This window comes from Podarcis raffonei, chromosome 9 (genome assembly GCF_027172205.1).
Source record: "Podarcis raffonei isolate rPodRaf1 chromosome 9, rPodRaf1.pri, whole genome shotgun sequence".
In the NCBI taxonomy this organism is placed as follows: Eukaryota; Metazoa; Chordata; class Lepidosauria; order Squamata; family Lacertidae; genus Podarcis; species Podarcis raffonei.
Genome location: NC_070610.1, coordinates 65,229,519 through 65,252,243, shown reverse-complemented (window position 1 = coordinate 65,252,243; position 22,725 = coordinate 65,229,519). Strand labels below are relative to the sequence as shown.

At 41.8% G+C, this 22,725-nt stretch overlaps 1 protein-coding gene across 1 annotated transcript; it reads left to right on the top strand.

Annotated features, from left to right (window-relative positions):
* The first annotated feature begins 736 nt into the window (after window positions 1–736).
* Window positions 737–20,781, top strand: LOC128421382 (osteopontin-like). The gene is made up of 18 exons (XM_053404111.1): window positions 737–1,042; window positions 2,123–2,203; window positions 2,317–2,367; window positions 3,601–3,666; window positions 3,768–3,812; window positions 4,831–4,875; window positions 8,897–8,941; window positions 10,149–10,199; window positions 11,613–11,660; window positions 12,131–12,169; window positions 12,522–12,584; window positions 13,672–13,728; window positions 15,912–15,950; window positions 16,786–16,824; window positions 17,279–17,335; window positions 18,657–18,701; window positions 19,718–19,762; window positions 20,404–20,781. The coding sequence occupies exons 1-18, from the start codon at window positions 956–958 to the stop codon at window positions 20,473–20,475; spliced, it is 975 nt and encodes a 324-aa protein (XP_053260086.1). The 5' UTR covers window positions 737–955; the 3' UTR covers window positions 20,476–20,781.
* The last annotated feature ends 1,944 nt before the right edge of the window (window positions 20,782–22,725 follow it).

Sequence of the window (22,725 nt, the reverse complement as noted above, 5' to 3'; positions counted from 1 at the left end):
CCTCACCTATGCAAAAAAAAATAGGCGAAGTCAGACCAAAGGCACATTTCAGTCTGCCATCTTGATTTAAAATGGCGGTGGGTTTCCAAATGTTTAAAACGACCACACACACCAACTCAGGAACCCCCATGCTGAGCTTGGCGAGAGGTGGCCAAACCTATGGACAGCAGATGGGCAGATGGACAAACCACTTTTCAATATATATATATTAGATGAGCCACTGTGCCAAGTTATATGAGAGCTATAGAGACAACAGGATCAATTGAATCTTTCACTCAGCCATGATGCTTACAAGCGGACCTTAAGACTATTGCCATCTCTCAGTCCCTCCTACCTTACAGGGTTGTTGTGAAAAAATGAGGAAAGGAAAGACTATTGTATGCAACAATGAGATGCCCTGAAGAAGTGTGGGGTTTTTTTAAAAAAAATATGTAATCAGTACACTGTGAATACATTGCACTACACTGTACAGCCCTCTTATTTCATCTTCCATATGGGATCCAAAATCCGTCCTCCCTTTTCTGCACCGAAACCAAATGCCAATGAATGATTACCTTGTCCTTTTAATGAACCACTCATGCGCACAGAAAGAAGCACACCAAACATATCTTCATCCATGAGAAATCTAAGAGCAATTATCAGTTGATCTCTGAAGAGAGAACTGTTTTTCCTCTTCCACACAGTTTGCAAAAGACAACATGCCCCTCACAATCTCCTACATGGGCTGAATGAAATACTCTGTGCCCCTTAAATCCTCCCACCCAAGACGAAAAAACAAGCACTGAACACAAATGCTTGATCGTGGTAAGGAACACTTCAACCAGTAGCTTTTGTCTGTTCTGAAAGTCATTGAATGGGGAGGGGGAGAGATGTGGTGATAAGAAAGCTAATGGTCTCCCCCCCTTTCGACTTCATGGGTGACAACTGGTGGGTTGGTTTCTTGGGAAGGGTTTAAATGCCAGGGGTCTGTAGCCATCCAGCAGAAGAAGAAGAAAGGAAGAGACTGAGTAAGCCAAGATTGCTCCAAGCTCCACTCTCAGATGTAAGTAAATTTTGGAATGACTGCTCTTAGACGAATCTGTCAGTTTTGGTTTCTCTAAATTTCTCATTTTCCACATCCATTTATAGATATATATTTTCAAAAGTCCTCATGAGAATTCTTCAGCATTTTAGAGTGAATTCCTTCTAATACAGTGGTACCTCTGGTTACAAACTCATTTCGTTCCGGAGGTCCGTTCTTAACCTGAAACCTTTCTTAACCTGAGGTACCACTTTAGCTAATAGGGCCTCCCGCTGCTGCCGCCGTGCAATTTCTGTTCTCATCCTGAGGTAAAGTTCTTAACCTGAGGTACTACTTGCGGGTTAGTGGTGTCTGTAACCCGAAGTGTTTGTAACCTGAGGTGTTTGTAACCCGAGGTACCACTATATACATATTTATATGTCATTTCCCATACATTTTTGCACAGCAATTTTCTCTAACGCAATGCGTTTTTGGAGGCCATTTCCACCAATATCTGTGTTTCTATATGCACACTTTACCAGAGTATATGCATTTTTGTACACATTACTCGTTTGAAGAACTGCATTACAAAATTCAGGAAAAAAATGTGGTTTTTCTCAGAATAGATGAGTTTCATTTCATGTATTGTTTTGGGAAATGCAAATGACGTAAGTTTTCCTTTAAAGGCAAATTGAATTGAATTTCTCTGACATCCTTAGTCTACACAAAAACAAGCATTTCTTTTGTCCTGCTATTATTTCAGATTAATCGAGTTTTGTAGGTTGTTGAAGTGCTACTTACCCACACATCACCTGCAGCAAAACTGATTTACCAGGGGCAATAAAGGAACAAATGTAAATGCCATAGTGGGCAATGCTGTCACACTCACCTGCTTTCAAGGTACCACTCTCAAGAAGCCACCTTGTTCCTCTTTGCTTCAGTCTATCCACTGTTCCCTTGTGTTGATGATGGTTTGGCACTGATGAGCAGTATGCAGTGGGAATGTAGACCACAAAGTAAAAGCGCGTGATCGTGTTGCCACTTAGAAAAGTTCTAGCAAGTTTGCAATCAGCTCTTCAGCTTTTCTTCTTTTATACATGTAACCTATCAACTGACCATTAGAACATCTTTTTCAGGGGATCTTTCACAATGAAGACTGCTGTGATCTGCTGGTGCCTTTTCAGCATTGCCTTGGCTTTGCCAGTAAGTACATTTGCAAAAAAGCAAAAAGCCAAGAATTGTAAATCTGTCTTAATGGCTTGACAGCAGGAGATCCAGCCCCATCATCTCTTTTTTCTACTTTCTCTCCTTCCAAGATTCACCATGAAAAAGATGGCCGTGTCGAGAGGGACCAGGAAATAAAGAAGGTACGTGATGCATCCCCTCATTTGCCTCCTGTGGAAAATGAAGCACAGGCCAGGTGTATGATCACCCTAATCCAGTAGATCCAGCTCAGCAACACTAAGGCAAAGCATTAACATCTGAATAGCATTTTTGGGAGTTCAAAGTGCTTCACATACACTTCGTAGTTGTAATTCATATAACAACCCTATGAAGAAAATCAGTGTTATTAGATGTGGTGGGAACTGATGCCCACAGACAATAGCCTAAGGCAGCATAGGGAGGTGTTGATGGAGATGTTGTTCGAATCAGGGACTTCCTGATTCATAGCTCGATCTCTTAGACACTATGCTGCACCAGCACACTGTAGTTTTTACTGCTTCTAAAGGAGCCTTTGGCACACCAGAAAGACTCACATCCCTATGCTACTTCTTGGCAAACCTTTCATTACAGCCTCCATCTTTGATAATCCACTGATCTACAGAATCAGTCCATAAGAACTCAGTGGCACGTAGAGCCCATACAGTGAGGGACACAGGAGTGGCACTCAGGCTCACACATGCCCACCACATGTGCAGAATACTCAACACACGCTAGTACCAGCCCTTTAGATCCATCCCTGTTGTGTGTCACACATAGGCAAATAACACACTGCACCCTGTGTAAAATTTAGCTTTGCCCCTTTGTTCTGTGTGTGGAGACTGTGTAAAGCAGCCATGTTGCAGCTTAAGGAAAGGTGTTTCTTACTTCTTGGTAGACACAATTTCCACATTGTGTGAGTGGCAGTTCCTGTTCTGTTGATTTTGTGAGCAGTTCCACAATCCAAGAAAAAGTTACTGGTAGAACAAAGTAATGCAGCCAGCACTACCTCAGTGGAAACTGCCATTGCTGTGAGGATATTAATCTATTCAAAAGGAACTATGTAAATTAAGAATATCCCATACCCGCTCACGTTCCATGCTGACAAGGTTTCATTTTTTTATTATTACTGGTATTGATTTTATCACATAAGGATTATATTTTAGAAGTATTTTGGAGGTCAGTCTTCTCATTGAAAACCCAGAACTTTAGGCACTTAAGAGGCTGGTGAGAAACATGTCCCATCCACTGATGGAAAACTGAACTTGTGTGTATGTAAACATCACTAAACAATCCACAGGTTTTAGTTATGCTCACTGATAACATGAAGATTACTCACCTCAGGCATATTGTAAGTGTCAAATGGAATACTCATATTAGTACCTTTTCTGTGTTTTAAGAGCGCTGAGGTTAATTCTGATCACCACGGCAAAGAAGCTGAGGCAGCCAAAGAAAAAACTGAACAGGTATGTAAAGCTTCCTTTGTGCTGAACAAATATGGGAAAGACAACGTCATGTTGTGAGATTTATTTTTATTTGCACATTAATATTTGGTATTTGATTTCAGGAACATTGGTTTCTAGAAGGAAGCGATAAAACTAAGGAAGGAAAGGTAAAAACCTAAAAGGACCCTGTTGCACACATTCTGGTCTCCTTAACAAAGGAACTGCTTTAACAGGTTTTGCTCTACTAGATTCTAAACCTCACAAGCACAGGATCACAGTTTTGGAAGGGATCCACAGGTATAATACAGACTGACACCAACAGCTCTTCTTTCCCTATTATGTTTACAGAAAAGTCACCATTTTAGTTCCAGCACAGAGCAGACATGTCTCTGTCTCTCCAGCTTCCAGCATCAACCAAAACTCTCACACATAGGACTCCCCCCACCAGTCTATTGTTCTCTATCCTAAAATGGTGTGGCTTCCAGGCAGTTGAAGTGTGAAAACGTCCATGGCAACAGAGCTCACTCTTTTGGATGCTGATGAGGGCACTTAACTGGCCAGCCAAAGCCAGTACTGCTTTAACAGGTTTATTCAGTGTTGTTGTTTAGTCGTTTAGTCGTGTCCAACTCTTCGTGACCCCATGGGCCAGGCACTCCTGTCTTCCACTGCCTCCCCCAGTTTGGTCAAACTCATGCTGGTAGCTTCGAGAACACTGTCCAACCATCTCGTCCTCTGTCATCCCCTTCTCCTTGTGCCCTCCGTCTTTCCCAACATCAGGGTCTTTTCCAGGGAGTCTTCTCTTCTCATGAGGTGGCCAAAGTATTGGAGTCTCAGCTTCAGGATCTGTCCTTCCAGTGAGCACTCAGGGCTGATTTCCTTCAGAATGGATAGGTTTGATCTTCTTGCAGTCCATGGGATTCTCAAGAGTGTCCTCCAGCACCATAATTCAAAATTCTAGTAGGTTTATTCTACTAGATTCTAAACCTCACAAACACAGGATCACAGGTTTGGAGGGCACCCACAGGTAGAATCCAGACTGACCCCCTCCCCATCCCCAAACACATTGAGTAGTTATGGGAAAGACAATGTCAGTGTGTGTGTGTGTGTGTGTGTGTGTGTGTGTGTGTGTCTGTCTGTCTGTCTGTCTGTCTATATATCACATTTATATTTGATATTTGTTTTCAGGACCATTCATCTCCAGCAGATAGCGATAAAACCAAGGAAGAAAAGGTAGGAAATCCTGTTGCACATACCCTGGTCTCCAAACACACTGAACAGTTATGGGAAAGATGACATCATAATTTGAGACACAATTCCCCCCCCCCACACACACACACACTACTTGTGTTTGGTATTTATTTTCAGGAGCATTCTTCTGAATCTGAAAGCAACAAAGCCAAGAAAGAAAAGGTAAGAAACCAAAAAGAGTTACTATTTCACAACAGTTGGGAAGAAAAAAGTTAAAAAGAAGTTCACAAGTGCAAAACTCGCATTGGTCCCTTTCTCTGTGTTTTAAGCTGGCCAAGATTCATAACGATAACCAGGACGTAGACACTCAAGCGACGGAAGTGGTATGTAAAATTTCCTCCCTGCTGAACTGAGAAGGGAAAGACAACATCATATAGAAAGGGAGGGAAATGGTTTTCCATACACTAACATTTGATATTTGTTTGCAGGACAATGTTTCTTCAGATGAAAGTGAAAAGATTGATAAACAAGAGGTAAAAAGGACTTTGCACTAACCAGTTTGTAACTGTAATTTTTTCCAAAAGGCTTTAACTGGCCCAGTTATACATCCCAGTCTTTGGATCCCCTGTTGCGCAGGTGTGGGGAGGGCCTGAAGTTCAGAGACAGCAGTTTGCCTAAGGTCACTGTCTTGGGGAGTCTAGGGCAGAAGCAGGAACCAAAGCAGGGAATTCCTGATTTGTAACTAATGCGTTAACAGCTTTAGTTTCTGCTGCAAATATAGGAGCATCTTATCTTTAACACGACAGGAAGTGTCATTCAGTTCTATCCTACTTCTCCGGCAAATTGCTCTTAAAAAACACATGCCCTCAAGATCAGCCATCCATTGATTTATTATTGAATCATGCCTTAAGGAACTCCCAGTACCAGTTCCCCATGACAGGGGGTGCCTGTGTGGCACTGGGGCTGAGATGTGCCTAGTACAAGTGAAAAATGTTACAAATAACAACAACAACAACAACAACAACAAATTTAAATCACTTAATTATATAAGCAGCTAACAACAAATTTAAATCACTTAATTATATAAGCAGCATAAGATACAGTATAAAAACATGAATAACAATAAAATTCAAAGTTCAGAAATCAATTTAGGGGAAATCCACCTAATAAGCATTAGATAATCACCAGGGCCAGCTGGCTGAATTGGTCCTACTTGGGCCAGCAAGGAGGCCGGGAAAGAATTAGCTGTGGAGTCTCAGAGCGGGTGATCTTCATAAAAGGTGAGGGGGAGGGAAATAAAAGATCAGGCTGAATTCAAATTTAAGGCCAGGCAGAATAGCTCTGTCTTACAGGCCCGACGGAAAGAGGTTAAATCCTGAAGGGCCCTAGTCTCATGGGACAGAGCATTCCACCAGGTCAGAGCCATCACTGAAAAGGCCCTGGCCCTGGTGGAGGATAGTCTGATTTCCTTAGGGCCCTTCAGGATTTGGGTTGTGCATACAAATAACACGTAACAGCTTACATAAAAATTTGTTTGTGCTCCACAACCTATGCAGAGTCTATATATTCAAGCCTGTGTAAAACAGCCCTCTGTGTAGTGACTTAAAGAAATACCTCCCTTATTTCTTAGTGCTGTTATTGCCACACCCAGTGTGCAAAAATTCCTGCTTTGTTGATATGGAGAGCAGGTCTGCAATTCAATGATAAGTTCCTGATAGAATGGAGTGATATAAAACACAATATTCAGTGGAGCCTGTCTTTCACATGATGACATTAAATCACTCAAAAAGGAATTATGTAATGCAATTAATTAATTACTTGCTATGCCTCCAGACCTCCTTCTGTTAACCGAGTCCCATCTTTGAACACTGGTGTTGAGTCTGTCTCATAAGAATTCTGTCTTGGGAGGGTTTGGGAAGTCAATCTTCCCACACAGAACTTTATGCACTAAGTAGGTTAGTCCATGATGCATCCACTTCACCAATAAACCCGGAGAAGTCAGCTATGATTATTGGTAATATTGAGGCTTCCAACTTCAGCGATAACTCCTATCTGAAAAGCATGATGTCTGCAGCAAGTGTCAAATGGAATACTCATGTTGGTAGTTTTTCTGTGATTTAAGGATGCTGAGGTAAGTCAGTTGAGCAGGACAAAGGAGCGGAAGCAGAAAAAGAAAAAAGTGAAAAAGTATGTAAATCTTGGTCCCCACTGAGCTGCTATTGTTGTTGTTGTTGTTGAATTTATATACTGCCCTATACCCGGAAGTCTCAGGGTGGTTCAAAATATAAAACCACAAAATATATAATCAAAATAAATACACACACACACACACACCCCAGTATAGGGAGGACAACATCACATTGTGAGATATGATTTTTGTTTTCAGGATCATCCTTGTCTAGCTACAAGCGATAGCACCAAAGTTAAAAAAAATGGTGGGTTGTTGTTGTTTTGAAAAAAGATTTTGGAGGTCATCATGAAAATCGAGAACTTCAGGCACTAAGGCGCTGGTGCAAAACACATCCAGTCCACTGATGGAAAACTGAACCGGTGCGTGTATGTAAACTGCGCCATAAAATAAACAGGATTCAGTTATGATCATGGATCATATGAACACTTCTCACTTCAGAGAAGTTCCTATCTGCCAGTCATGAGGCATGAAGTAAATGCCAAATGACATACTGATATTGTTATTTTTTCTTTGCTTTAAGCATGATGATCACCAGGAGAAAGAAGCTAAAGCAGAGAAAGAAAAGGGGAAAACTGAAAAGGTATGCAAAGCTTCCTTTCTGCTGAATAGATCTGGGAAAGACAACATCCTATTGTGAGATGTGATTTATTTACAGTGGTACCTTGGTTCTCAAACTTAATCCGTTCCGGAAGTCCGTTCCAAAACCAAAGCGTTCCAAAAGCAAGGCACGCTTTCCCATAGCAAGTAATGCAAAATGAATTAATCCGTTCCAGACTTTTAAAAAACAACAACCCCAAAACAGCAATTTAACATGAATTTTCCTATCTAACAAGACCATTGATCCATAAAATGAAAGCAATAAACAATGTACTACAGTCACACAATCAATCAGTAGCTGAACTGGGTTCCACACAGTCACACACCAAAAGAAAAAGAGCCACAAAAACGCAAAATAAATAGCAAAAACAGACAGACCTCAGTGTAACACTCAAAACGGAAGTGTGGCACTCAAAAAGGAGCATGTTCGACTTCCGAAAAAGTTTGCAAACCAGAACACTTACTTCCAGGTTTGCAGAGTTTGGGTTCCAAGTTGTTTGAGAACCAAGGCATTTGAGAACCAAGATACGACTGTATTTTTTACACGTTAATATTTGGTATTTGTTTTCAGGACCATTTGACTTCAGCTGTAAGTGACAAAGCTGAAGAAGAAAAGGTAAGGAACCTAAAAGGACCCCGTGGCACACAACCCAGTCTCCAAGCAGCAAGAGATTCCATGGGACCCTGCACATACCCAAGGTTCTGATCCCCTGGAGTAAAGGTCAATGGAGACTGTGGTGTCCTTAGGGCATATGGTTTCATATATACATATATACAACCTGAGCGTAAGATGGAAGGGCTCACAGCATGAACACCCCAACAGATCTTCCTTCTCCAGTTGGTTTGCAGGGAAGTCCCAAGCCACCATTTTAGGTCCAGCACAGATCAGCCATGTTTCTGTCTCTCCAGCTTCCGGCATCAGCCAAAACTCTCATACATAGGTTTTCCTCCCCACCAGTCTATTGTTCTCTATTCTAAAATGCTGTGGCATCCAGACGGTTGAAGTGTGAAAATGGCCACTGATTTGTCTCCTGCTCCTTAGCCCTTGTAGAGTCTACATGCTGAGACTGTTAAAAGCAGCCTCAGGCATTTCCTGTTTCTTGGTACCAGTAATTCAAACCTTACACACACAGGATCACGGGTTTGGAAGGGACGCAATGGTATAAGGCAGACTGATCCCTCCCGTTCCCCAAACACATCAGTTATCTGAAAGATGACGTCATATTGCGAGATGCATTTTCCCCACACACACTAGTGTCTGATTTTTATTTTCAGGAGCATTCTTCTAAAGCTGAAGGCGACAAACCCAAGGAAGAAAAGGTAAGGAACCAAGAGAGTTACTATTTCACAAAGGAACTGCTTTAACAGGTTTCTTCCAATAGATGCTAAACTCACAATTACAGGGTCACAGGTTGGGAAGAGACCCACAGCTATCATTCAGAGTGTCTCCCCCAAACCTATAAGACACTGAACTAATATGGGAAAGAAAACATCATATTGTTTTTCACATACTGTACTAGTTTTTGATATTTGTTTTCAGGACCATCCTTCTAATGTTGGGAGCGGGGAAACCAAGGAAGATAAGGCAAGAAAACGAAAAGGATTCTATTTCACGACAACTGAGACATTCCTCCTCTAAGCGGTTTATAACTGCAATATTTCAGAATGGTTTCACTGGCTCAGTTACAGATCCTCCTTTCATTGTTAATGTTCTGATAGAGCCCATTTAATTGTTCAGCTTTGGGTTTTAAAGACGTGGATCAGATATAATGCCATACGATTGCTTGGTACTTCATACATGAGTCTTGAGTCGATGTGCTTCTTTCCTCTACATCTCCCTGTACTCTCTCAAGCTCCAAGCTCCCGGCACTTCATAATTAGTCCAAAGCAGGCTAATGATAGCTACTGCAACCTATATTTTGCCCAGTTTCCATTTGCATTCAGGATCTCAGGAGCTAATGGGAGAGAAAGGCATATGGTTTGCCAACTATGAATTGGTGTTTGGTATGGGCCACCCCAGCCTTTGAAATTAGCAAACTGAACAGGCCTATTATCAATAAAACAGGCGTTCCAGCCACCAAATCGTTTATGTTTACACCAAAAAGCTTTTTACTAAAACACAGCAGTGTGTTGTGAACAGAGCCGGATTTACGTATAAGCTAAATAAGCTATAGCTTAGGGTCCCATTCTTTTGGGGGGTCCCCCCAAAAATTTCACTATTAATATACTTCTTAATTGTATTTCAGTTCAACAATTACTTTGATAAAATACATATTTTGTTATGTGCAAATGGCTTTAGATACCTATTAGGTCCATAAATTACCATATAGCATATATTCAACACAAAAAAACAGTGACAATTTCTTGTTGACAAAGGACAGCAGGACATATAAAGGGCCCCAATGCGTTCAGTAGCTTAGGGCTTCATCAAACCTAAATCCATCCCTGGTTGTGAATGAAATATTAGGGCATGGCAGTTTCATTTTAAAGTATTGCTGATATTTTAATTTTTTTTCTGTGTTTGAAGGATTCTAAAGATAAGCCTACTTCCAAGAGCACTCGGGCGCTGAAAACACCGGTGTGTGAAACCTCCCCTCCACTGAAACAGACATTTCCCCCTTTCCCTCTCATTCACACAAGTACTGGAAATGCAGGTTGTAGACTCAGGATGGTCAAAACAAAGTTCTGTGCACTGCACAGAACAAGCATATGAAATGAGCTATATCAGGTGGGTCGCTGGCTTAGAACAGGGGTGGAAAACCTGTGTCCAGCCACGTGCTCTTGGGTGCTGAGTTCCTACACAGCACAGCCAAAATGGCCAGCAGCCAGGCATGATGGGAGTTGCAGTGCAACAATATCTGGTAGGCCAGCGCCGAGGGCCTTCTGGCAGTTCCCTCACTGTGAGAAGCGAAGTTACAGGGAAACAGGGAGAGGGCCTTCTCAGTAGTGGCGCCCGGCCTGTGGAACGCCCTCCCATCAGATGTCAAGGAAATAAACAACTGTCTGACTTTTAGAAGACATCTGAAGGCAGCCCTGTTTAGGGAAGTTTTTAATGACTGATGTTTTAATGTCTTTTTAATATTTCGTCGGAAGCCGCCCAGAGTGGCTGGGGAAACCCAGCCAGATGGGCAGGGTATAAATAAATTATTATTATTATTATTATTATTATTATTATTATTATTAAGGCCACAGGTTCCCTACCACTGGCTTAGAAATTGCTAAATGAGGATAAATCAATGGTGTGTCAGCCATGACAGCTAAATGGCAGCTCTATATTGTGCCAGTTGCTAATGTGTAAACAATGAAGGTGAGCTCTTGCCTTTGAGCCCCGCATGGTGGCCTCCTGGAAGCATCTAACTGGCCAATTTAAGGCTGGATCTACACCAATCTTCTAAACGTTATTAAATGTAACATTTTATGCTGCTTAATGGCAGTTTTCCATCGCAGGTGGCTCACTGCTCTGCAGTGCCCTCTGGTGTCACATTTTAATAACACACTTTTAACATTATAAACAACGAGTGTAGATCCGCCCTAGGACTCTTGATCTGACTCAGAAGGGCTCTTGATATTTAATACCATGGAATTCATGGAAAATAACATCCCGCCCCAAACTAAATGTTTGAAACAACTTAACTCCTTATCAGTTCTATCAAAAGCATATTTAACTATGTTTTAATTAGCCAAATTTTAGTCTTCCGACTCTATCTCTATTTTCTGACCAAAGTAATTTGTTCAATGAACTGCTGAGATTTATCCCTACATTCAGCAGTATAATGCAGAACCTCAAAACATGCGCTGTAAACTGGCATAGAACACTTTCTCCCTGGTGAACTACAGTGGGAAATACAACCTTCTGCAGAAAAGATAAATTATGACTGGGAGAGCCCTTTGTTTCTGTAATGAAGTTACAGTCTTGTGTGGTGGAGCGAGCTTTAGCAGCTGAAAAGTTTGATTTTTGAATATTGATTTTGGTTCTCTTTCTGTGGCTCAGGATGCTGAAAATCAACCTGCTTTCAAGGATCTGGAAAAAGTTGGTCTGGTATGTAAAGCGTCATGGTCATTAAATTGCCCAAAGAAATGTAGCAGAAAAGTGTCATTATTGGCGGAATTATGAATTCTAACTTGATAACAAAACAAATATTATTTGCAACAATCACTTGACCAACAATCTAAGGAATTATGGCTAGACTTTTCCTTGCTATGGATACGATTTTATTGTTGATGTGGGCCATATGTGACAGCTAATAACACTGCAACCCTGACCCCACTTGCTTGAGAGTAAGCCCCATTGAATTCAATAGGACTTACTTCTGAGTGAACATGGTTAGGATTGTGCTGTTTGTTGCTACACTGCATACGGAACAAGAAGTGTGGAATCTTTCACCACCTAAGCAGTGATGCAGAAAACTAAGAGCAATCAGTCCAAACAGGGGCCCATCAATAATGTTCCATTGAGAATATCGTGCTTTCAACAGGAGATATATGACTTTCCGCATTCTTAATTTTCAGAAGTCATTTGCTTTGGACGTGAGAGAAGATGACCAGGAGGTGAGATGGCAGAATTCAATAAAGTCAAACGTTTGTCTTTTCTTGTTTAATTATTACAGTAGCAGCTTTCATTATGCTTTCATCAGTTTTAGGTGGGATACCCCTTTCAATATTACCATTTATGTTTCTTGTAAAAAAAATTCTTTGCATTTTTTGAAGTAAAATAGTTCCTATCTGAGTTGTAAGCATGTTCCCCCCTAGAGCAGGAATAGGAACCTGACATCCTCCAGATGTTGTTGGATAAATCATGACCCTCTGTTGCTTTTATTAAGTTCCACTCTTATGTGGCGGAGAGAACATTATGAATGGGAAAGTTTCATTCTGAATACAGTTTCTGGTTCTTTTTTTTTAGGCTGAGGATGCTGAAAACCATCCTGCTGTCAGACAACTGCAAGCTCTATTAGAAGATTTTCAGGTATGTAAAGTATCTTTGCTCTTAAATTCTCCAGAGAAATATAGCAGGAAAGTATCCACAAGGTTCAGGGTCAGGAATTATGACTCCTAACATGATAACAAAAAATATAATAAAATTGGAGCAATAACTTGACCATTAATATGAGGAAATATAGCCAGATTTTTCCTTGCTATAGGAAAGGTAAAGGTACCCCTACCCGTATGGGCCAGTCTTGCCAAACTCTAGGGTTGTGCGCTCATCTCACTCTATAGGCTCTATAGCGCTGTCCGCAGACACTTCTGGGTCACGTGGCCAGCGTGACAAGCTGCATCTGGCGAGCCAGTGCAGCACACGGAACGCCGTTTACCTTCCCGCTAGTAAGCGGTCCCTATTTATCTACTTGCACCCGGAGGTGCTTCGAACTGCTAGGTTGGCAGGCTTCCTTGCTATAGGTAGGATTTAATTGCTGGTGTGGCCCATATGTGACAACTAGAAAGGCTCCAATCCTGACACCATTAACCAGGGATTAAGTTACACTGCATTCAGTAGAGCTTACTTCTGAGTGGGCAGTCTTAGAATTGTGCTGTTTGTTACTATACTACATTGTGAACTAGAAGTGTAGACACTCCTGCCCTCTCGCACCACCTAAGCAATGATGCAGAAATCTAAAGGTTGTTGTTGTTTAGTCGTTTAGTCGTGTCCGACTCTTCGTGATGCCACGGACCAGAGCACGCCAGGCACTCCTGTCTTCCACTGCCTCCCACAGTTTGGTCAAACTCATGCTGGTAGCTTCGAAAACACTGTCCAACCATCTCGTCCTCTGTCGTCCCCTTCTCCTTGTGCCCTCCATCTTTCCCAACATCAGGGTCTTTTCCAGGGAGTCTTCTCTTCTCATGAGGTGGCCAAAGTATTGGAACCTCAGCTTCACGATCTGTCCTTCCAGTGAGCACTCAGGGCTGATTTCCTTCAGAATGGATAGGTTTCAGTCCAAATGGAGCCCTTTTCACATAAATCATTTTCAATCAGACCATTGTGCCGTTGTCAGGAGAAATAAGACTTTCCATGCTACAGGTTTTCTCTGTATTTTTGGTTCTTCTTATGCGCTCAGGATGCTGCAAACCGTCCTGCTGTCAAACAACTGCAAGCTCCAGCAGAAGATAATCAGGTATGTAAAGTTTCTTTGCTGTTGAACTCTCTGGAGAAATATAGCAAGGAAGTATCCACAAGGTTCAGGGTCGTCATTGGTAGAATTATGACTTCTGACACGAAAACCAGGGCCAGATTTAGACGAAGAGGGGCCCTAGGCTACTCTTACTTGTGATGCCCCTCCCAATCCCCTACCCTCACAACTAGAAGAAAATGGAAGAGTGCTATAAACAAAATTGATTGAAGCCAAGGATGTGACGGGTATTTAAAATTCTGCAATTCACAGTTTCTACTCTAAAGGACATAAGATACTATTGTTAAATACCATGGTGGTTTTTAAAAATGCATAAATGTTAAAATTAACACTGAAAAACCTTTGCAGTAGCTGAACTTTGTAAACCTTTTGTGGAATAAGAATTATTTTTTAGGAAAATGAAGTTGTAATGTTATTCTTAAAAATAAAAAACCACCTTGAGTTTACGGATTATATTGCCTGGGAAGTGTAAATACCATGTCTTTCCGTGTATAACACGTGTATAAGACAACCCCTTCTTTTAAACTTCAAAAATTTAGGAAAAAATATAGTCTTATACACGGAAAAATACGGTAATGTGATCATGGTTACCTGACAGTGTGGCACTTTTAGAATCTACTTTATGTTTTCATTAAAAAGTCAGTTTCAAATTACATATTAAGAAGTAAACTACAACCATCAAATACAGTAAGACTAAAAATGTTTTTTTCTAGCCTTCCTCATAGCAAAATCGTCCAAAACTTCATCAAAATTTGTTTGTCTAAGTTTGTCACTTTCAATGTACAAAATGCTCAGTGCAGACAACCTCTCTTGAGACATCATGGCCCTTAATTCATTTTTAATTCTTTTGTGTCTTGAAAAACTCCTCTCTCCTGAGCAGTTAGCGACCATAAAGCTAAGAAATAGCCGCAAGATTGTTTCCACATTAGCAAAGGCCAGCTGAATTTTTTCCTTGTATATAATTTGAGAAGACCCTCTTCCAATAATATCATTTATGTTTCTTCTAAGGGACGCGGGTGGCGCTGTGGGTTAAACTACAGAGCCTAGGACTTGCCGATCAGAAGGTCGGCGGTTCGAATCCCCGCAACGGGGTGAGCTCCCGTTGCTCAGTCCCTGCTCCTGCCAACCTAGCAGTTTGAAAGCACGTCAAAGTGCAAGTAGCTAAATAGGTACCGCTCTGGCGGGAAGGTAAACGGCGTTTCCGTGCGCTGCTCTGGTTCGCCAGAAGCGGCTTAGTCATGCTGGCCACATGACCCAGAAGCTGTACGTCGGTTCCCTCAGCCAATAAAGCGAGATGAGCGCCGAAACCCCAGAATCAGTCATGACTGGAGCTAATGGTCAGGGGTCCCTTTACTTTTACCTTTACGTTTCTTCTGATGGTCTTTTTTAATCCCATTTTTGAATTTTAAATGTTTGGTCATGAGTTGTCAGAATGTTTTCATCTATGGCAGGGATGAGAACCTGTTGCCCTCATGCTATGGTTGGACCACAGTTCCCATCATCCTTCATCACTGATGCAGATGCTGGGCCTGATAGGAGTTGAAATCCAACAACATCTGGAGAGCCACAGGTTCCCCATTCCTTATCTAGAGTCCAGAATAGTTAATACGCCAAGCTTATGGGACAGTTCACACTTTACATGAGGACAAGTATAAGATAAGACACGTTACGAGTGGGACAGCTTTCTGTTGCTTTTATGAAGTTGCTCATTTGTGTGGTGGAGAGAACATTACAAATGGAAAACTTTCATTTTGAATATGGATTTTTGTTCCTTTTTTTTTCCTTCGGCTCAGGATGCTGAAAGTCAACCTGTTTTCAAACCACTGCAGTCCCTTGCAGAAGCTTCTCAGGTATGTAAAGTTTCTTTGCCAGTGAACTATCTGGAGAAACGCAGAAGGAAAGTAACCACAAGGTCTTCAGGGTCATCAAGGGTGGAGTTATGACTTCTAACATGATAACAAACAAACAAATATTTGAAGCAATAGCTATGGCAAGACTTTTCCTTGCGGTGATCTTATGACTTGCTAATGTGGGCCATATCTAAGCAGCAATGCAGAAATCTTAGAGCAATCAGTCCAAATGGGGTTCCTTTCCACATAAATCTTTTTTAATCAGAAAATTGTGCACTTGTCAGGAGAAATATGACTTTCCACACTCTTCCTTTTCAGAACTCACCTGCTTCGGACTTGACAGAGGTTGACCAAGAGGTATGATGGCAGCATTTAATAAACTTGGAACTTTCCCCTTTCGTAGTTAATTAGAAGCAGCTTCCATTATGCTTTGATTGTCTTTAGGCAATACACTACTTTCAGTACAGTGGTACCTCGGGTTAAGAACTTAATTCGTTCTGGTGGTCTGTTCTTAACCTGAAACTGTTCTTAACCTGAGGTACCATTTTAGCTCATGGGGGCTCCTGCTGCTGCTGCGCCGCCGCTGCACAATTTCTGTTCTCATCCTGAAGCAAAGTTCTTAACCCGAGGTAATATTTCTGGGTTAGCGGAGTCAGTAACCTGAAGCGTAAGTAACCTGAAGTGTATGTAACCCGAGGTACCACTGTATTTTCATTTACATTTCTTCCAGCACCTTATTAAATAAATATTTTTTGCAGTAAAAGTTGTAGGAATGTTTCCATCTAGAGCCAGGATGGTGAATCTGTGGTCCTCCTGCTGCTGTTGGACTACAATTCCCATCATCCTTGACCATTGGCCTTGCTGTTGGGCCTGATGGGAACTGGAATCCAACAACGTCTGGAAGGCCACAGGTTCCCCCTTACTTATCAAGAATTTACAACATCTAATAGATCAGCCTTACAGACCACTTCATGCATGATGACAAATGAAGATTTTGGCACTTCACAGGAAGTCTTATAGGATTGTGCTGTTTGTTACTACACTACACACTGAACTAGATGTATGGACACATTTGTCATCTAAGCAGTGAAGCAATCAATCAAAATAGGGGCCCTTTCCCCATAAATCATTTTTAATCAGAAAATTGTGCTTTTGCGAGGAGAAACTGACTTTCTGCATTCCTGATTTTCAGAATTCACCTGCTTCGGACACCAGAGAGGATGACCAAGAGGTAAAGTGGCAGCATTTAATAAAGTTGAAACTTTCCCTTTCCTTATATATTAGCAGCTTTAATTATGCTTTCATCAGTTTTAGGTTGGATACCCCATTAAATATTGCCATTTGTTTCTTCTAATGATATCTTTTATCACATTTTTTGAAGTAAAAAGGTTCCTATCTGAGTTGTAAGCAGGGGGATTTTTCAGCCTGAATTCACTGGCTCAGAGATCTCTGGTGGCCACGATTGCCCTTTTAAGATAACAAGGGAGGCATTCATGGCGAGTTCCGGCACCCCTTTTTCTAGAAAAATAGCACTGGTTGTTATAATGGTTCCCCACAGAGCAGGGACAGGAACCTGTGCTCTTCCAGCTGTGGTTAAATAAACCATGACCCTCTGTTGCTTTTATTAAGTTCTGCACTCATGTGGTGGGAAAAAATACAGGTTTTGGTTCTTTTTCTATGCCCAGGATGCTGAAAACCATCCTGCTGTCAAACAACTGCAAGCTCCAGCAGAAGATTATCAGGTATGTAAAGTTTCTTTGCTGTTGAACTCCCTGGAGAAATATAGCAAGGAAGTATCCAGAAGGTTCAGGGCCATCATTGGTAGAAGTATAACTTCTAACATGATACAAAGCATTTATATATTGGGAGCAATAACATGACCAGTGATATGAGGAAATATGGCAATACCTTTCTTTGCTATGGATAGGAGTTATTTGCTACAAAGGCTGCGGTCCTGACCCCATTGACCTGGGAGTAAGCCATACAAATAATTTTTAACAAGACAATTGTGCTGTTAAAATCCACTCCCTTGATTTTCTGAACTCATCTGCTTCGGACTTGACAGAGGTTGACAAAGAGGTAATACGGCAACATTTAATAAAGTTGGGACTTTCCCTTTTCGTATTTAATTATAAGAAGCTTGCATTATGCTTAGATTGGTTTTAGGCGAGACACTGCTTTCAGTATTATCATTTAAGGTAAAGGTAAAGGTACCCCTGCTCGTACGGGCCAGTCGTGTCCGACTCTAGGGTTGTGCGCCCATCTCACTTAAGAGGCCGGGGGCCAGCGCTGTCCGCAGACACTTCAGGGTCACTTTTCCAAACACCTCTTCTCATTTTTTGAAGTAAAATGGCAGTAGGAATGCTTCCATCTAGATCAGGGATGGGGAGTTTTTTGCCCCCCAGCTGTTGGACTACAGTTCCCATCTGCCTTGACCATTGATGGTGATGCTTCTCCTGATGTCAGATGGAATCTAACATCTTATCTAGTAACTTATCACACTGAGTTTTCACAGAATGGACTATGGTTAAGTTGCTTCAATTAACTACTACAAACAATCAACTTGACATGAACACATTTTTGTTCAAAGGTTTTATTATGTTTCTATCAGTGAATATACGATGCCACACATACAAGAATGTATTTTTTTTATTTCAGAGTTCTCGCTTTGATGTCAGGGCTGGCACCCATGCACAAATGTAACATTCAGTATACAGCCGTACCTTGGAAGTCAAACGGAATCCGTTCCGGAAGTCCATTCGATTTCCAAAATGTTCAAAAACCAAAGTGCGGCTTCTGATTGGCTGCAGGGGCTTCATGCAGCCAATTGGAAGCCCCATCAAATATTCGGCTTCCAAAAATAGTTCGCAAACCGGAACAGTCACTTCCGGGTTTGCGGTGTTTGGGAGCCAAAACATTCGACTCACCAGGTGTTAGTCAACCAAGGTACGACTGTATTTGGGTTTTTCCAACTTAACCAATGTATTGTTTGACCTTTTCACTATGTTTCAGGCAGCCTTGTCATAGACATAGCTTTTGACATTATCCATTTTGCTTTTTCAGAGTGCTCCTTCTTCAGATGAAGCTATAGAGAAGATTGAACCACAAGTAAGCTTTCTTATAGAGAATTGTACAGTGAGTGTGTGATGCTATGAATAACTTGTTCATGAGTAACTTACAGGATTAGTTGTCAAGGTCTTTAGCAGATACAAAACAAGAGCAGACCATGGTTTACAAATTGGGAACTAACCTTGTGCATGTGCACTCCTTTTTCTCTCCTTCCCCTCTAAATAAAAATTCCCTTCCTTGCCTTTGCTGATTACTGCTGGTGCACCAATGCTAACCAGGTTTAACACTAACCATGGTTCCCTTAGAAACACATAAGCACATGCACACACAGAGAATTTGGAGCCCAGAAAGTTGCTTTGTACAGTGTCAGATCATTGGTCAACCTAGCACACTATTGTCTACAATGACTAGTAGTGGCTCTCCAAAATTTTGGATAGCTCTTTCTCCCAGCCCTACCTGGAGATGCCTAGAATTGAATCTGGCACTAGAGCTTGTGGAGAAATCCAATCACATTCACATTTAAAGGCAAGCCTCCTTAATTCATACTTTCCAACACAATACATGACCTGAAACAGAGCAATCTTTTGAAATTCACACTTCTCTGAATTTTGTGACCCCAGCCAAGTAAGGTGTATAAAAATGCATATACAGTGTGCTTAAAAATGCATATATTCAGTGCTTTTTTCTTTTAAAAAAATGTTTAGGGGTACTCTCATTTTCCTACTCATACTGAAATATTGCTCCTCAATGAAGCCAAACTGAATTCACAAAATGTTTAGGGGTATGCGTACCTCTGCATCCCCCTATGCAAAACCAGTAATATACTAATGAACTCCAGTCCTTCCCTAATGGTTTGAAAATAGTTTGCAACCGTGATTACAACGGAAAACAGTTCACATTAACTATAGTGTCCTTGGAACTCTAAATCACCTTTAACCCTCTTTCCTGACAAGAGAAAGGGAGTTGCTTTAAAAAGGGCAGCACCAAAGTTTTGCATCTGGCAGAACTCTACAGATATAACAGTAATATACTGGGTTGCTGTTGTTTTGTTACAGGTATCCTTTTTAACAGAAGAAAACAATAACGTTGCTGAGCAACAGGTAAAAATTACAACATAGAAATCTAACTCTGCTTCAGTTAGTTCATTATAAGCATCACTTTGGCATTGGCTGTGAGAATGCCAATAGTCAGTATGGCTAAAGTTTAGCCCTCTGCTGGTTTTAGCTTTTTGAGATAAAGTATTATTACCTATAGAAGCACAAATTTAAGTATCCTAAGATTTTAAATGTCTGCCTTAAGCATACATACACACTGGGTAGCTCAGCGATAACTGCTATAACAAATAAGGCAAATTTAGAAATTCTAGGCAATAGAATATTCTTAGCTTACTTTCCCCCAGGGGTGCACCTTAATGATCACAACTACAGGTAGATTTTAGCCCATCAGGCTTCAACTGGTGGGTCACGGCTTCTAAGTCGTCACGCTCTTCGTGTTGACTGTTTAATTTATTAGCAGTAATTGCATTCTAGTAGTTCAACCGTTGGTTTTAGGAGAGATGCTCATTTCTTGCCTTGTGTGCTATCACAGCAGTTTTTGTTGATTGCATGATTGTATGTGTAAGTCAGTATCTGAGGATTTCATAGAATTCTATAAATTCTTTAACTTTTCACGGTCAGTATTTGTGGGGGGAAGTGTGGTTTATATTTGGGGCAATATGGTAATTTTATTATATTTTTGACAGGTCTTTGATGAAAGTGAACCGTCAGCCGATGTCCTCGGGGATTTCCAGGACAGTGAGGAAGCTGAAGCTTGAAGTGTAGAAGTCTAATATGAAACCTGTGCCTCTAAAATAACTACTATCATCAGAGGTCTTTGAAACTGCCTAGCATTGACAATGAAATTTCTGCTTTCAAAGCAAGGAAGATAAACATTAAAATGTGGACAGAAATCAGTAATATTCTTTTTCTCAGCTAGGCAGATGGGAAACTTGTTTTCACGTCAACATTTATTTTCAAGAATGAGTTTGATTTCAGTTAGTAAAGATCCAAATACAACAAGCTTTGCTATATAAACAAATTGAAGCCTTTTAGTTCTCATTTCCACTAAAGCAATGCAAGCCTTTCTGTGTAGCTCATTCTCATTTTCATCATAAAAAGAAAAACCCAGAGAGTCTTCTGTGTGATTCACATTTAATGATTTTAACACTTGAAATAAAATGCTATCTAAATGAGCAGTGTTGTCTATTTTCCAAAGTACACCAAAACACACTCAGGCATGTTGATCTGTTTAAAAACACAAAAAGCACCAACCAGCAGGCCAACAACCATCTATTGAAACTGGGGACCAAAGAATGTGAGACTTGGCACTAACGGAAAACATCGCACATAAGAAACATGAAAGGAAGTTAGTTAAATTGGACCCTTTTTAGTAACAGTCTCTCCCCTGGGAGGTTGTGGACTCTCCTTTGGAGGATTTAAAGCAGAGGCTGGATGGCCATCTGCTATGGATGCTTTAGCTGAGATCCCCGCATTGCAGGGGGTTGGACTTGATATAGAAAAAATAGGGGTGGTTGTCTTTGCTGCCCAACTCCCCAAGGGACTGAGTCCCCTAAGTCCATGATCGGTCAGAGATGAATGGATGGAGGCAGGATGCAGGGAAAGCAAGGCAGATCTTTATTTTTCTGTTGCGACAGAGTTTCCTCCCCTCCTAGGAAGGAGGCATGAGAGACCCAGAACCAAGAAGAAACATCTCTTTTAAGGGTTTGCATTTTGGTATGGACAAGGACACCCCCTGTACTGTACAGTCAGAAATTATGCAGAGCATCTGGGCAAACAATAATTCATACAAAGGAGCTTCATAGATACAGTGGTACCTCGGGTTAAGTACCGGTACTTAATTCGTTCCAGAGGTCCGTACTTAACCTGAAACTGTTCTTAACCTGAAGCACCACTTTAGCTAATGGGGCCTCCTGCTGCTGCCACGCCGCCGGAGCAAGATTTCTGTTCTCATCCTGAAGCAAAGGTCTTAACCTGTAGCACTATTTCTGGGTTAGCGGAGTCTGTAACTTGAAGCGTATGTAACCCGAGGTACCACTGCAAAAGAGAGGAATACCATTCAGGAATCTTCCCCTGATTGCTATCTGCCTACCTGTTCTCTGGCAAGGGGGATTAAGAAGGCAGAGGAAATATTGAGAGTGTGGTTACCAACATGGGGCACACACCCCACAGAGGAGCAATTCGATTTTTAAGGGGGACAATTCAAGAATGAATTATTAACAGTTAATGGCCTTTTAGGCTTCCTCCACGTGAACAGGAGTTCACTTTTTGAGTAATAAGAATTATATGCCACAGATGGGGACATCAGGATTTTAGAGATGCTTAGGTGGGGCACAGCCAAAGAAAGGTTGGGAACCACTGATTTAGAGTCTTTAGGGAGAGCCAAGATGGCTTTTGAATTGCTCTCCTGTACTGTTTTAATGTGGTTTATATACCTATGTGTGTGTGTTCACATTGTGCAATTATCAAAACTTAATTCTGTATCTGAGAATTCTATAACAGACTAGAGCAGGGATGTCCAGCAGGTCTATTGCGATCTACCGGTTGATTGCGGGGCGTCCCTGGTCGACCGTGTGATCCTGATCGGTCACCCCAAAAAACAAAGCAAAAACTCAACAACTTTGGGCAGTGGCGTAGCGTGGGGGGTGCAGGGGGACCGGCTGCACCGGGCGCAACATCTGGGGGGGCGCTCGCCGCCTCCGGAGTCGCCGAAGAGCCTCGGGCGCAGGGTGTAGCAGAGCCCCATGTCTCGCGGAACCGACGAGCTGGCAGCGGCTCTCAGCGTGCCAGGCAGCCCCTCCTCACAGCCCTGCCGCCATTGCTGCTGCTGCAGCTGCTGGGCCATGTTGCATTTTCCTCACCTCTCTGCCCTCCTCCGGGCAAGCGGCGTCGTTTGGGCGGCAGCGCCAGCGGCAACTCGCCTCAGATCACCTGACACGGACCCGCCGCCGTGGCTACCTTACCGTAAATACCCCAGCCCAGGCAGCAGCAAGAAGAAGCTGGCAGCA

Coding starts and splice junctions, on each gene's coding strand:
- LOC128421382 (XM_053404111.1), top strand. CDS start 956: ATGCCAGGGGTCTGTAGCCATCCAGCAGAAGAAGAAGAAAGGAAGAGA. Junction 16,825..17,278: donor CCAGAGAGGATGACCAAGAG/GTAAAGTGGCAG, acceptor TTCTATGCCCAG/GATGCTGAAAACCATCCTGC. Junction 19,763..20,403: donor ATAACGTTGCTGAGCAACAG/GTAAAAATTACA, acceptor TATTTTTGACAG/GTCTTTGATGAAAGTGAACC.